Raw genomic sequence first — 15,760 nt, 5'->3', positions numbered from 1 at the left:
CTTTAATTATTCAATTGATTCCTTCATTTCCTCATTTTCTTCCTGCATCCTTGTGTATAGTGAAGCCTTTTGTAGGTACACTTGTAATGCTTGCCAAAATATCCTAGAGAAATACACTAACTAAAATGCAAAAACAGAGATAACAATTTTTTTTTAACAATCCACACATGCAACCAACTCAATAACACCATCCATAAATTTCAGCCATTAACATCTAATCATTATGAACATGAATTATAAACGCATTGAACTAATTACGCAAGCGGAATAACATAACACTACTAACATCTCCCTAAGGTATCTCAACGTCATTACTTAAAATACCAACACAAGTGACACATTCTACTCATTTCCACTACAACATTTAATATATTCATTTCCCACTTTATGCAGTTAATTCCTATCTTCATGATATGCAACTCACTAACTTTTATGTCAACATGATATGCTATACTTTTCGATGCAACCCAATTCATTACTTAAGTTCATTTTATTGCACCAATACCAAGTGTTCCTAATCCCTTAACCATTTTATATACTAGCATGAATCCATTTCATCTATCATGATTATCTACTCATAATGCATAAACCATAATCATTCCTTAGCCAACATAATGATCATATTTTCATATTCCTTTTCCTTAAGCATGAACATGAACAACATGGCAAGAATATCATTAACCATAGATTCCTTTATTTATTGCAAAACATCTAGCAACATCAATTTATTTTCATTTGAGTTCAAATGCATGTAATACATTATATTCCATTGACTACTTAACACCAAGTCCTAATACAACTCCTACAACTACAAGTACATAATCAATACATTAAGAGCATAGATCTCTAATACATAATCTCATCTACATATTTTACATGAGAAATACAATACAATGTCATGATACCAATTACATCCATCTGCTACCATGATCATCCAAGTGACGCAATAAAGAAGAATCCAAATCCACGCATGAAGAATCCAAGAAGAACATCCCAATGGAAGAAGGCATCAAACCACCCGACCATGTGGAACCATAAGGAACCACCCCCCGTGCTAGGAGATGACACAAGATCCCACACACACTCTAGATCTAAGCTGACACCTAACAATGAAAGAGGAAAACAACTCTAAAACACAAAACAAGAAAACATCCAAGACAACCAAGAAACCTCCAGAGGCAACTCCACATCAAGGCACAAGGAACTAGGACCAACATGTAGAAAAGAGTGTCATCACATGCTATTAGAGGACATCCTAGAACTCAGCCCGACATCCTTGATAAACATGTGGAACTATCTCAACCTTTGAGGAAATCAAGGTAGTACGATTTATCCGGTTACCAGATCTACCACCTCACTCTAGTCTCTGATCCATGAAATGGGTATGGCAAAACACATTTCTTATCTAGCTTAGATGAGTTACTACTACCCAACCCACCTAAGATTAATTATTATGTTATCACTTGTTAAATTACAAGAAAACCTCCAATGAGCTATCCAAACGATCTAGACCTCGGCTCTATTACTCAAGAATCGTAGCAATCTATTCCTCGTGACCTCGATAGACTCATGGAAGCCCACTCCCCCTAATCATGCATCTAGGCCTCAACAAAACATGAAATCAAATAAGAACGTTCACAAAACACAATCCAGCTAACCAAGATAAAGTCTCATCAATGCACAATGAGCCAACAACATATATCAAATAGGTCACATAGATCACACAACATCATAGAGAAAAGAACCATTAACATAGCAAGGAATTACTCATCTTACAATAATACACATGATCAAATAATGCATCAAAACACTACTTCGGACTTCCAAGAGCACTCACGAACATATTCAGCCTCTGGAAAGACCTCAACACAATCTGAGAAAACCAGAAAATCCAATCTGAAACTCTAAATTTTTTGGAAAAATAACAAAAACACAAGAAATAGCTAGAATCACGCATTTACAACATCCTGCAATGCATTCAATAATTCCTATGGCGCATTTACATAAAGTTTTCACGCATATGCTAAATTTCGTCGTGCATTTGTTGTTTTTGCGCATTTGTTAAATTCGGTCATGCATTTGTTGAAACTCGCAAAAACGGAAAGATAAACTTACGGAAACAAAATAAAATCAAGGAGGTAATGATAAGACTCGAAAATACATTCAATAAAGTTGTCGAGACCAAAGAAAAAGAATGAAATAATAAAAAATCAAGCCATTAACTATAATAAAAGATTTCACGAGATAAACGACATGGCATCTGGGAAGACAAAATTCAAAAAGAGACACAGTCACACCCGATAACAAACATACATAAAAGAAACTCCAAGAGCAAAACCAAATCTCCAAATCCTAAGCAAGAATTAAAATACAGGAAAGCCAACAATCCCAAACTTAGACTCACAGAGTTAGTCATGGCAAGAATAAAAATCTCAAACAATAATTTTCTTCCCCAACTATCATAAATCAACTATACAAACTTTACAAATAAATTATTTCTTCCCAAATTTTTCGAGAACACACACGGTGCAGACAATCTTTTCAAATTGAAAATGCAAGAGAAAGAATCTTCCATCCTAGTAAATGTTGAATGGAAAATTGATGAAGAAAGAACCCAACAAGCTCAAGCAATCCAAACTCCTCCAAGCAATCCAAAATCCAATTCTAGAAAATGCATCCAAAAGCCAACCCTCGTGAACTCACAAGAAAGAAAATAAATAGAAATCTGAATATCAAACTATAGAATATGTCAGCCAAATAATTTGATTAATTAAAATATGTTTCTTACCAACCCTTACCAAAATCCAAGGTAAGTATTAATAAAATAATATTCAATTTACTTACCCAATAAACTTAACCAGCCATATAATAGGGTAGGTAGGATAAATATTTATTTAATCAACCCAAGAGGGTAAATAACAAATAATAATATAACAACCAATAACACTCATGGGCACAATTAAATATAAAGCCCAGTAAATAAATGTAATAAACCAAGGGCTATAAATAAATTAAAGCCACAATAAAATAATTAAAGGCTATATAATTAAATATCTCAAATTAATATTAAAGCCTTAACTATATAAATGGATAATGATTCCAAAGCCAATTAATAAATAATAAATAATAAATAATAAATATCCAATGATATAAAATAATTTTACCAATATTACTCTCCCAATTATTTATTTATCTTATTATTACCAGCCATATATTTATTTTATTGTTATAAATTATATGTCTATTAATTTAATTTAACCTTATTAAACTATAGAACTCAATTAATTAATTAATTAATAATTAAATCAATCAATACATACAACACTCCAAGCATACCAACAAAAGGCAACTCAAGAGATCACTTGACACTGAACAACAACTCATACAAAGACTGACAAGGGTAATCAATCTTAAACCTAGAGTGTAGAATGAGATTTTATGTCAACTCCGATCAACTTGCCATTGGGATAAGACACGCTCAGACCTGTGAAGCCAGGTGGAGTCGATGTCTGGTCCCTGCAAATCTCGCGTCCACAAAGCCACCATACAACATATACAATATATAATAACAGGCAAGTGGTAGAGAATCGCAACAGCACATCCCGCTCGCAACGAGTGATGTGACATCGTCCCTATCATGAAGACAGTAGAAGACAGTCACAAATAATCAAGCAATGTCATAATCAATCTTGCATCATGAAATAGGGTTAGTACATCATAAAATATCATCAGATCATCATAAACAATGCATAGGATAAGAGCATATAAATCATCAAATCATTATTAAGTAGACTACGCTTTATCAAAGAGATTTATTTTTATTCAAAAGAGCTAGATGGCTTTAGGAGAGGCACTACAAAACTAAATGTGTCTGGGGTGCTAGTGGATTTGTATTGCCTGTGTGTAGGACCATTTTATTAGATAGTCATGTAGCTAGATATGTTGATAACTGGAGTGGATTCAATACTAGTGTTTTATGGATCAAAGTTTGGTTTATTCCTTGGATCTAGTTTGTCATGACTGGTGATCCCATATGATGTAAAGGTCCTGCTATGTTTTGACCTAAGCCTTTGCTCACCTACATAGCCTTGGTGTATGTTGCATTTAAATCCGCTGAAGCCAGGTGAGATTTTACAAACATCGTCATGAGAGGATCTAAAATTGAATAGTATTGCATCCATTACAAGGTAAGGAGCCTTCAGCTTTGTATATGCCTTATGAAACTTGTTATTAAATGAGTTGATTGGTTTATGTTCTGCCCTTCTACATTCGATAAACTATCTATACAACTTTGTGGGTGTAATTGGGAGGCCATATTTGCCAAGGAATGTATCCTTTAGTAGTTCCCATGAGGTGATGGAGCATGTAGGTAAATGGATGAACCAAGAAAGCGCCTCATCTCCCAAAGAATAGGGAAAGAGTCTGCAAGCTACATCTCCATATCGGATTGGTATGTTTCTCAAATGGTCTTCAAACGATTTAATATGATCTTCTATTGTATGGTTCGGATCATTGACATGGAACTTGGCACAAAAATTGTCCAATTTCTTTGCCATATCATTATAATTAGCAAATTGTAGTGGAGATGGATTATTGACCATCCAAGTCGCACCGTTTAGTGGAGGCAAGGAGGTGGATTGTTCTACATCGTTCTTCCACTTGGTTGAGAACTTGATTGGGAACGTGTTGACTAGTTGCCTACACAATTGGTTGAGTTGTGTTAGCCTAACTAGCTCCTTGATCTTGATCGAATCCTTGGTCTTGATCTTGATACTGATGTGGAGTAGCAAATAAGCCAAAGATGTCTTCACCACTTGGTGTGTCTTGACTGGATGAAGCATCCTTCTTCCCTCACCTAGGCTTGGGAGTGTATCTCCATTCCTAATATTCTCTCTCTCCTAGAGTAAACCTTAGAATTCTCTGAAATCTTTCAGGCGAAAATGAGTTGATGCACTCCAGCATGTAATCTTGAATCTCCTTCAGGGATATGAGGAGGGAGTGGGAACCTTTGATCGAGGAGTGCCCTTTCAATGGAAATGCCAATCTCGATAGATTTCTCTTCCTCTTCTTCAAGGATAAAATGCACTTCTATGTATTCGTCATTACTTCTCCTTTCCTTCCAAGCAAGATTGTTCAACTCTGAAAGAATGTCTTCTTGATTGTTGTCAAATCCTAAATTCAGTTGTAACACTAGAAATATGCCTCTATGTGGTAGCACCATTGTCATTCATGCTAAATCCTTGTTTGGAAATAATCTCTGAATCTTGATATTTCAATCTTCTTACTGACATGTGGGAGGGGTTGCTCTCCTAATCACAACTGGAGGTTGTTGTCCCAATTCCTCTTCCTTATCAATGGCACGCCTTACTTGTCTAAATTCGGTCGCATTGCTCTTGTTTTTCCAAGAAAGAGTGTTGAACTATGAGATAACATCTTGTTGTTCACCCAAGGGTAATTCTTCTTCTATAAAAACCATATGGCTTGAATGATTTTCTTTGAAGTGCCCTCCTTCTAGTGCTAGTTTTGTTGATGTTGTTTTTATGCACGATCGAACACAAAATAACGTATTGAATACTCTATCCTCTCTTGAACAAAGACTTCTCAAATACTGAAGATTAGCAAAAAGGATCACTCAAGAGGACTCCAAGGTTCTCAATGTCAAGTCTTACGTGTTGGATAGCTTCAATGGTATTGATGTGATTTGTTGTACCTATGAGGGGACTTGTGTAGTTGTTCTTTGCTAGATTCAAGTTCAATGGAATGACAGTCTTCGAATGATGTTGCATTTTGCTCTCTTTTCTACTACTATTGGTCTTTGATAAAAATTTAAAAAAATGAAAAAAGAGTAAGGTTTAGGAATACTACGATAATGCTAGGAATGCAAGATAATGGACAATTTCAAGTGAGCTCAACTAATCCTTGCTTTGACATGCTATGATCATTTCCACAACACTAGTGCAATCTTCTAGGGATAGCTTGGTGATTTTCAAATCACTACCACAAACATAGACACCTTCAAGTTGAAGCATATCAATGATGGAATAGTAATTGAAATTAAGCTTTGGATAAGATAAGTTCAGTTGACTACGCAAGATACTTCACCATCGATGGAGTACTAGTAGTATGAACAACGAGCTTCACTCTAAATCGTGCACATGCATCTTTCACTCATCTAAAAAAAACCTTTAAAAAAATTCTATTCTAAATTTTTGTCTTTTCAAATATTAACTTCTTTCATAAAAGGATGAAGAAACAAGGAAATGCTTCAAAACTCAATAAGTCACCAACATTTCAATGATTTTATTAGTTTATATAGCATTGAGCAACAATTCTTCAAAACTCTTCTAATTGATCCTTTACAAATGAAAAGAGTTGAGCTTATATAGAGCTCTCAATTACAATGAATGGCCAAGATTAAACTAGAATCGAAGGCCCAAATTTTGCCACCTAAACCCTAATTAAGGTTTGTAACAACCAAATTACCTAATTATTGCAAACTATTAAATATCAACCAATGGGAATGTGTAAGAATTTGTCAAATATAGCCAAGATCTAAAGCACAATGAATAGTACAAAAGAGAGACAATAGATTTGATAAGAATAAATTGTATTCTAATCAAGATGCAAAATAAGATCAACTAGATCATTGCGTACAATGTAAGATGAGCATGCTTATAAAGGCAAGGCCATATGGATATGTGAGCACACAATCATGACATGTGGCTCAATGAGAAACAAGGGTAGGTGAGGGTAGGTACGTGAAATAATAAAATATTCCATAAGAGGTGGATCACCCACCGAAGGTGGAATGTAACAATTTGAGACCACAAAAGGTGGAAATTATCCTACATATCTCATCCCTATGTGCACACTTCACTAAGTGTTGCATATCCAAACTACTATGAAATGCATTACCATAAGTCAACTCAAGTAAAGTGTAATTATGAGATGTAATTTACACCAACAAAAGGTGACATCCATTTGGCACAAAATACGAGGAAAAATCCTCCTATAGGAAAATTGATGCCACATAGGATCATAACAAATTATCTTCTGGAATCGTGTTGCCCTTATCCTTTTCTCTTATTGCAAATTCAATGAATCAGGACGTCATTGATTCAATCTCAGTTATTGGAACTACAGGCAAGTTCTTCAATTGCTCTTCTAAGTAGCTGATTTCATCCAAGCTTGAGACAAATGTTGTTTCCCATCCTAGCCTAAAATCTCGTCTTGTTGGCAAGTACGATGAATGATTGAATATCATCCAATTGCCTCTCGGAAGGTGATTTGTCTGTTCCAAAGAAGATAGCTTTCACTCTCCCAGCTAGCTGCTCAGCAACAATGTCAATTCCTTCATTCTTCTTCTTCTTAAGAATGATCTTGACTACTTCCAAGATCTTGTCATGTATCAAATTTATGGCTTGATCAACTTGAGTGCATCCACTAGTAATATCTTCAAATATAACCCTTCTCATGCAAAGCAAATTACACCACCATTGGAAATCAGGTGATTGCCCGTGTTTCAATATTCCTTTGCTTACCAAAGTCTACCTTGGCGTGTTTTTCATTACTTGCAATATGGGTATGGTGAAGTCTCTAGTGTAAACAAAAGTATCATATGTCATCAAGAGGACTTGAGTTCTTTCAAGAATGCTCATAGCTCTATCAAATATCTTCACAGGTTCCTTTGTGAATATGTTCACTCTTTTGAAAGTATTGTTGATCCAAGTATCCATAAACTGTCGAGGCTTTCATCTTTTCAAAATCATCAACTGCATCTGGAGGAGGCAATGGCAGTGGTGTAGCCAAAGGATCATGTTGCCTTAATAGTTGCTTGAGTTGTTGGAGGTGACTTCTCAATATACTATTTTCTTTCGCTAACTTCTTATTCTTCTCTACTTCTAGCTCAAGCATGTCAAGACTTGTCTTCATTGTGTCATTCATATCTTCTAATGCCCGATCAGTGGTAGGAGGACCTAAATCAATAGTCTCCAAGTCGTACGCCTTTGCTATGATCTCATCTTGGAGCTTGTCTACTCTTGTAGTGGCAATATGTATTATTCTGCATCCTTCACCATCTCTTGTCATCTTTAACGTCTTTATTGCTTTCCTCTTCTCAATTTCTTGAGTTCTCTCCAAGAGGCAATCTAGCTTCTATGGGATCTTCTTCTTCTTCCACTATCACTTCCTTTGTCAATCATCCCCTTAACCATGCCGGAATAGTTGATTTCTCTTCTCTGACTTGCACTTCATTCAATTGATGACCCTCTCAAGGTGGGGATGTAACTTCTTGATCTTCATCTTCAATGCTCAAATGTACATCATTGATTGCTTTATCGTTGACTGGCTTAGGTGGGACTTCCTTGTCTTAATGCAATGGGTGTTTTACCTTGTTTATCCTTTCATGCCTATTGTTTTGAATTATAGATTCCATGGACTCATTCATGGCATGATCAATGCTCCCTCTAGATGGATGATCTTCTTGGACAACTACTTGATTCATTTCCATTTCATGAATGGAAGAAGTACTGAAGGAAGGGTGATGTCTTGAACTTGGCCTATGCTTCTTCTTTGGAGGCTCCTCTTTGTTCATCTCTTTCCTCTTGGAGCCTTTGGAATGAGCTAACTGGTTGGTGCTTCCACTCTCACTTTCACTTTCTGTCTCATCATCAAAAGACTCTACCTCTCCCATCAATCCAATTGTCAATAGAGTGTCTTGGGTCTTCAAGACTCTACCTCTCCCATTAATTCCTTCAGGTCAGTGACTTCTACATCAATCCAACTGATGTTTACTTCTTTGTCTTTCTCTTGCTTGTATACCGGTAAGAGACGCCTTCCATTGTCTTGTGCTTGATCAGGAACGTCGAAGACCTTGCTTGCTCTAACAATATCAATAGGTAGTCTCGAACACATTCTCTTCCTTATATCTAGATCATCCTTAGCATTCACAAAAAGATCTTCCAATTGCAACTTATGCTTATGTCTTCTTCCACTTGATCTCTTGATGCTACTGTAAGGATCGAAGCTATCTCTGGAAAAGTATGGAATGAGATAGAGGGACTTCAACTCTTCATCCACTTTCTCTGTCACTTGCAAGGATGGGCACATTTCCAATGACTGTCCATTTGAGATCAGAAATGGGATCATTGTCTTGTGTTGGTTCTTTTGCATCGTGTTGTATGCAATCAATTGCCTCACCAACTCAAGAAAGACTATCCTGTTAGTAGGATATCTCGGTAGCATATAGGGTGGGCAAGAGCATCCTTGTATTCTTATGTAGGTGAACTTGGGAAATTGGATAAACCAAGCACCAAAATTCTCTGTTAGCTCTTTTGCCTGTGTAGATAGCCTTTGATTAATACCACTCTATAAAGTCCTTGTGATGTGCATAGGAAGGCATCATTCACTATTCTGTAATGTGTTTTGCCAAGATACTGCAACTGTGTATATGACTCACATGCTCTCAATTCTCTGGTCCTTGTACCAACTAGACCCCTATAGGCTAATCATGCATATTCATGAGCTCTGGCAAGTGAATATATGATGTACGAGCTCATGTAGAATGTCTTAGTTCGGTCAAGCCTCTTGAGTTGTATATCAATGTTGTTGCTAATAATCCTTGCCCAATTGATTCTCTCATTTCCAGTTGATATGACCTCCATGAAATAGAACATCCAATTCTCAAACAAAGATGCTTGAGGAACTCCTACAATTCAATTGAGTAGTGCGATTAGATCACTGAATTCTCCTTAAAGTCAATTTTGCAGAGCTTGGCGAGTATCCTGGATAAGTCAGGCCTACTCTTTAATAGCTAGTACTTGTTGATTATGCCTAGGCATTTGTCAAGATCATCATCATAGAATGCTCGGGCCAAATCCTTGCTTTTGTAGATCATGTTGTTGAATTCAAGTATATGGAAGGCTTCACTAATAGCTCTCTCAAAGAGGTGGGCAAGTTCTCTTCCATCAAGTTCCACTATCATCCTCTTGCTTGTATCATAATGCTTGGCGCACTCAACAATCAACTCAAAAAATGCATTGCTAGAGCGAAGCCTGTAGCTTTGACTATCCCACTTTCGATCATCATCTTAGAGTATCCAAAAGGCTTGGTGGTGTATAGAAGTCCTTGGAATTTCTTCATGTTGATTTGACCAAAGTTGATATCTCCTGCATTGCTCCAGAACAACACAATCTTGGAATCCATTGCATCTCCCTTTAAGTCCTCCTTGATGAGAGTTTGTTGTGCTCCAGCCATGTCCTACCTACCTGTGAGAGTTGTCTAAGTTGGCTTTATGGTGTGATATGAACACTTGCAAGTGTAAATCAATAACCTAGGGTATGAATTTATCTCTATGAGTTAAATGATTCATTAAAAATCCTAATATTGTCTAAAACGCTAGACTCATGAAAAACCTTAGATTGCAAAACTCAAACAAAATCATCTAAATAAATAAATTATGCCTTGAAACACATTTAGATGATTAGAATGTGATGAATTAAAGCCTCTCATGCAACTTTAAAAAAAAAAAAACACTCATGGAAGCAATATGCAAGGAGCTAGATCAGCCTTTAAACAAAGTCAGGTTTTGTGTAAAAACCATCAAATGAACCTTATTTTCAGACCAGCGAATTGCTTCAAAACAGACTGGAAACTTCAACTCGATTGCTTTTTGACAAAATTGTCTTTCTAGATAAGTGCGTCTTGGGTACTAACTGCTAAATTTCATCAAATCGCTGATGCAGAGGTAATGAATTTGTTTCCAGAATTCGTTGTTAATCAGCTTGCTGATATTTGAAGGAAACAATGTTGTTGTCTAATGACAAAATCACTGATTGGAAGAAGTCAATTCGCTATGGTTGATGATCAAGTTTGATACTTTGAATGTCTTTGCCTCAGTCAAAGTCAAAATCGCCCTCAATTAGAAGTGAATTTACTGTTATTTGCAATAATGGTCTTGACAATATCTGATCAGAATTAGAATCGTTGTGCTTGGAGACAAAGTCGTTGTAAAAGATAGTCAATTTTTATTCCTCCAATGACTTCGCTTTGCTGTCAATCAAAATCGTCTTTGCTCAAGGGATGAATTCGCTGTAGCATATAAGGAATCGCTGCCTTCAATTCCTCCAATGACTTCGCTTTGCTCTCAATCAAAATCGTCTTTGCTCAAGGGATGAATTCGCTGTAGCATATAAGGAATCGCTGCCTTCAATAAAAATCGTTTTTACTTTGATCAAAGAAAGTGATCAAACATATCTTTATAGTTGTTTGAAGGGGTGTGGTGATTCATCACAAGGCCGGCATCATTAAATGATGTGCAATAAAACTTCTAAGGCTGACTTGAATCATCAAATTCAAATTTAAATAAAACGTTTCTCTTTCAAATCGTGGGGCCCATGCAAACACTATTTCCTAAGTCACTGATCTTGGGGATCAATGACAGGCGCTCACCCTTAAGTCACACTTCTTGGAGGGCAAAGGAAGTCATAAAAACCTTAAGTTGCACATTCGACCCATCAAAGGAAATGCCTTGATTCCTTAGGTCGCACAATTAAGGGATCAAAGGAAGTCATAAAAAGTCACCCATTTCACCTATCAAAGGAAACCGCCCTTTTTCTTAAATCACTTTTCACCTATCAAAGGAAGTGACTTAAAACCTTATGTCACACATTTGGGGTAGCAAAGGAAATAACGTGATTCCTTATGTCGCGCTTTTGACATAGCAAAGGAAATCATCCAATCCGTATGTCACACTTCAAAGGGGTCAATGACTGAGCCTTGATCCTTATGTCGCACTTTCAAGGTGGCAATGACCGAGCCTTAAAATGCAAACTTAGAATACTTACCTTCCAAAAGCAACTTACCTTAGCCAAATTTGTGTATCATTTCAATCAAAGCCAATGAATGGTGTGGATTCTTGACCTTCAAAATGCTGAATGTGAGATCAACTCAAACTTACGCATTGTCAAAAGGATCAGTCTTCCAATCTAACAAAATCCTAAAACTGAAAGCAAAAGAGGGGTTCCCATTTGTGATAGTACGATGTGTGAAATGGTCACAGTACCTTTCAGGATAAGTGATATATACATCATGTTCTACCTGTGTTGGTGAGTGAAAACTCCCATTAACAATTACGTCTTAATATTTTAATTGTAAATTAAAACAACAAAAAAATTTGTGTTTATACTACATCAAGGATGTGGACACTAAATATCGATTTTGGCTGCACGTACATGGCAACAATTTATTTGGCTCCCTATCCTGAACTGCATCAATTTTGCATATTTTGTAATATTACACCTCAAATATATAGGATTTTATAATTAGTGATGCATCAAACAATTTCTTGTGTCATTATGTTCACCACATGATCATACTAATTTCTAAGACAAAAAGTCTCATCTTATTATGAGATGAAAAGTCTCATACTGTTGCTGCAAACCCAAAGGTAAGTCTCAAAATCTGTACAATTCAAAAGGGAGAAAGATGGACTCAACTTGTTATTGTTGTAAATACAAAGCCCACAGGGTTTAGGTGTGGCAGTGAATTGGTGATTTGCTGACCCCATTTACCCAGGTTCAATACCAAGCAGCCCCACAGACCCCATGATAATGCAGTGATAATGTTACTTGTACATCTCTTATTAAAAAAAGGGTTCTGCTTAGTAATTATTGAAAAACAACACTAAAGTCGTAGCTTAGTAATCTATTTTGGCAGCCGCTTTTCCAAACATTCTTGGAAATTCATAAATCAACAGATTAAAGGTCAACAATATCTAACCAAATGCTCACTTTCTGCAAGGTTTTCTGGAGATAAATCCATTATTTGAATTACCCTTTGAAGTTGAAACTTTATACATAATCTGTAACAAAAGGAATATGTAATGCTCTAAGGTTACTTTATGATGTTTCCATTCTTTAAATTCATGCTTTAATGCAGGTTGTAGGAATAACCTTAGTTATCTAATTCTGATGCTATCTTGCCAAAATAATTGCAACCAAAAAATTAAATTCTTGATATCTTTCATAAAACAGCCATTGGTTATTATAATACAAAATCTCAGAAACGAGAGCATATATTGCCAGGTTGCTCCACACAGCTTTAACTTGTGAGATGCCTCTGGTTTCTGAATGCTAAACTGCCATGTGGCAACAATGAGAGGAAAATTTTGGGAACCAACATAAAGAATCTGGTGCTTTGTTAATTTCCTGAATAGAGCAAAGAATCAAATGATACTCTGGGTCGCCACACAATGTCAGTGATCAGTTGCATTGATATCAGAAGGTGGCCTCTGAACTCTTCCAAGTGATTTCTGTTTATACCCAGATCTTAAGCGTTCTAGTAGCTTTTCCTTGCTTTTCCTTTTCTTTTCCATTTTCAAGCGGTAGCGTTCTTCACGTTCTCTTTCATAAATCCCTTGCCAGTAGACCTCTCCTGTTAAGGGCCATATCCACCTCTTGTTTGGATGATCATCATCTGCCTCTTCAGCCAAATCCTCATCCATGGTCTTCAACAATGTAAAATTGAAATATTTTTCCCACATATGACCCCTGCGATCAGCCAAACTATGCTGCTCTTGCATTAACCCAGTCTGAGGATCAAGATATATCATTTTCCTGGAACTGTGATAAGCCCAGATATTGACTAGAAGCTCCAGCAGACGGCAGTAACAATGTTTTTCCTAACATACACGACCAGAAACTATTTTATTTCTCACAATAAGGAAAGCTTACCAAATCAAGATGATGAACCTATCAAAAGCTACACATGACACAAGAATTGGTTATTTGATTCCAAAACCAGAAAAACTCAAAAAAAAATTCCCAGGTTAGAGAAAATAAGGTTATGTGAATATATTACTCCTATATTATTGGCCATAAAACAATTTGGAAAGTAAGGAGAAAACAGAAAGACAACTTAATGATTTTCTTTTATGTTGAACATATCCACAGAACATTCAGATATTTTAATAAGTATCTTTGTTAAATTTATATATCAATTATCCATGGAAGTAAAGACAAAATGATAATACCAAACAAAGCAAACTGAGGAGGACCGGAGAGATAAACACTTTTAAATGTAAAACAAGCAACCTTCCCTTAACAAGAATGTACTGTCAGTTACTGGGAGTACAACTAAACTTGTGTTCAACTGTCAAAAAAAAGCTGTATCAAATCAACATTGTGGATTAATTTAAGTTCACCAAATATTTGTATCTTACCTGTGTCAGTAATACAGATAACAGATTTGTGCAATTATGACAAGAAACCATCAACCAAGCAGCTAACACCTTAAAACAATTAAAGCACTTAAAATGCAGAAACCAAAGACATTGGGCATGTGACTGAAAAAAGTGCAAGTGTTTATCATGGACAAAGGGTGTCAACAGCATTAAATCAGAAATAAACAAAATTAACCTAGAAATCAGTATAAAAACCAAGATGAAGTGGGGATCTCTGGCCATGAGAAAGGTTCTCAAAGAGGCCACACATTGCATATAGCAAACTTTCCAAAAGCTAGATTAGTAGAAAATAATTTTGAACAACCACGCAAGTACTTTTCTTGTATGTAATATTTGGTTATATATTGAAATAAATTTGTAAATGCATCATGTGCTTGAGTAATAATCTTCCAACATTCAAAATATCACACTACCTTGCTCCTCTTATAGTGCATAGCTTATCAGGAAAAATATGTACCTCTCTTCTCGAAGTTCCTAAAATGCATGTGCCATTTTCATGATGTTTTTCATAAAGTTGAGCATCCAAAGCATCAACAAACATTCTGCAATGCAACGCATTACTAATATTTAGATTCATATTTCTGATGAGCATGTTACAGTCTTCTTATGCATGAAGATATTCTTACCTTGAGAACATTACAAACTCAAGAAAAGACGGTGTTGGCAAGGCCCAGCTATGGAGGACAGACCAAGAATCTCCATCATGAGGCATGGGTGGGAGCACAGTCCGGTTTGATGGGAGATCATACATTTTCCTAAATGCATTCTCAAAAACAACTCTACAAAAAAGCATACAGAATCAGTGCATTAGATGCAAACAGGAAATAGTAGTGTCTCTTTATTTAATAAATATAAAGAAACAACAAATTGAGCAAGAAGCATTTGGAATAACGCCATTATCATCTTTAAGGATGCCAATATTGATAAGAAATAGACACAAGATCTCTAATCGTATCAACACCAAAACAACTTGTAATTAAATTGTTTTGAATTATTTTCTTAATGTTTGGTACCAGTGACCTAAAAGCTTGACTGGGAATGAGATGGGCCAAAATCCCTATCAATTACCTAGTGTGTGTGCCTTTTTTATGATTTCTAAATTTGATCACCATGTCAATCTATAGAGTTACTCTTCTCACTCGTCACAACTTCCATTTGTGGAAAGAGTTTATGGTGGAACGACATAGAAGCAGAGATTTGTACTGTGTGACAACAGGAAGAGACAAGTGTCAACTAATCAAATTGAAAAGATGAAACTGTTTAACCAATGCGATGAATACCTTGGTCTTTTGAGCCTCATGGTTTCACCAAGTCTTAACTTTCCCATTCATGATTTAGATTCTCCTTTTGGTGCTTGTCAGAAACTTTCAAGTTTGTTTGAAATGACACATGGCATAAGGAGACACAAATTGAAGAATCATCTCATGAGTTTGAATCATCAAGACTTTAGGACCATTGAAGATTTGAATTTCATATAATAATCAACCTTCAACAGAAAGAATGCAAGATTGAAAAAGTGAG

The 15,760-nt window shown here is 36.0% G+C and overlaps 1 protein-coding gene across 1 annotated transcript in view; it reads right to left on the bottom strand.

Annotated features, from left to right (window-relative positions):
* Positions 1-12,988: 12,988 nt before the first annotated feature.
* Positions 12,989-15,760, bottom strand: part of LOC131069107 (uncharacterized) — a 98,970-nt gene continuing 96,198 nt past the window's right edge. Inside the window, exons 13-15 of the mRNA XM_059218142.1 lie at positions 14,866-15,018; positions 14,697-14,781; positions 12,989-13,678 (exon numbers count right to left, since the gene is read on the bottom strand). Of these exons, the coding sequence (XP_059074125.1) occupies positions 13,253-13,678; positions 14,697-14,781; positions 14,866-15,018 (664 nt within the window). The 3' untranslated portion in view covers positions 12,989-13,252. The remainder of the gene's footprint in view (positions 13,679-14,696; positions 14,782-14,865; positions 15,019-15,760) is intronic.

The sequence above is a fragment of the Cryptomeria japonica genome, chromosome 1 (assembly GCF_030272615.1).
Source record: "Cryptomeria japonica chromosome 1, Sugi_1.0, whole genome shotgun sequence".
In the NCBI taxonomy this organism is placed as follows: Eukaryota; Viridiplantae; Streptophyta; class Pinopsida; order Cupressales; family Cupressaceae; genus Cryptomeria; species Cryptomeria japonica.
Note: the sequence above shows the minus strand (reverse complement) of the source record. Positions and strands in the feature narration are given on the sequence as shown.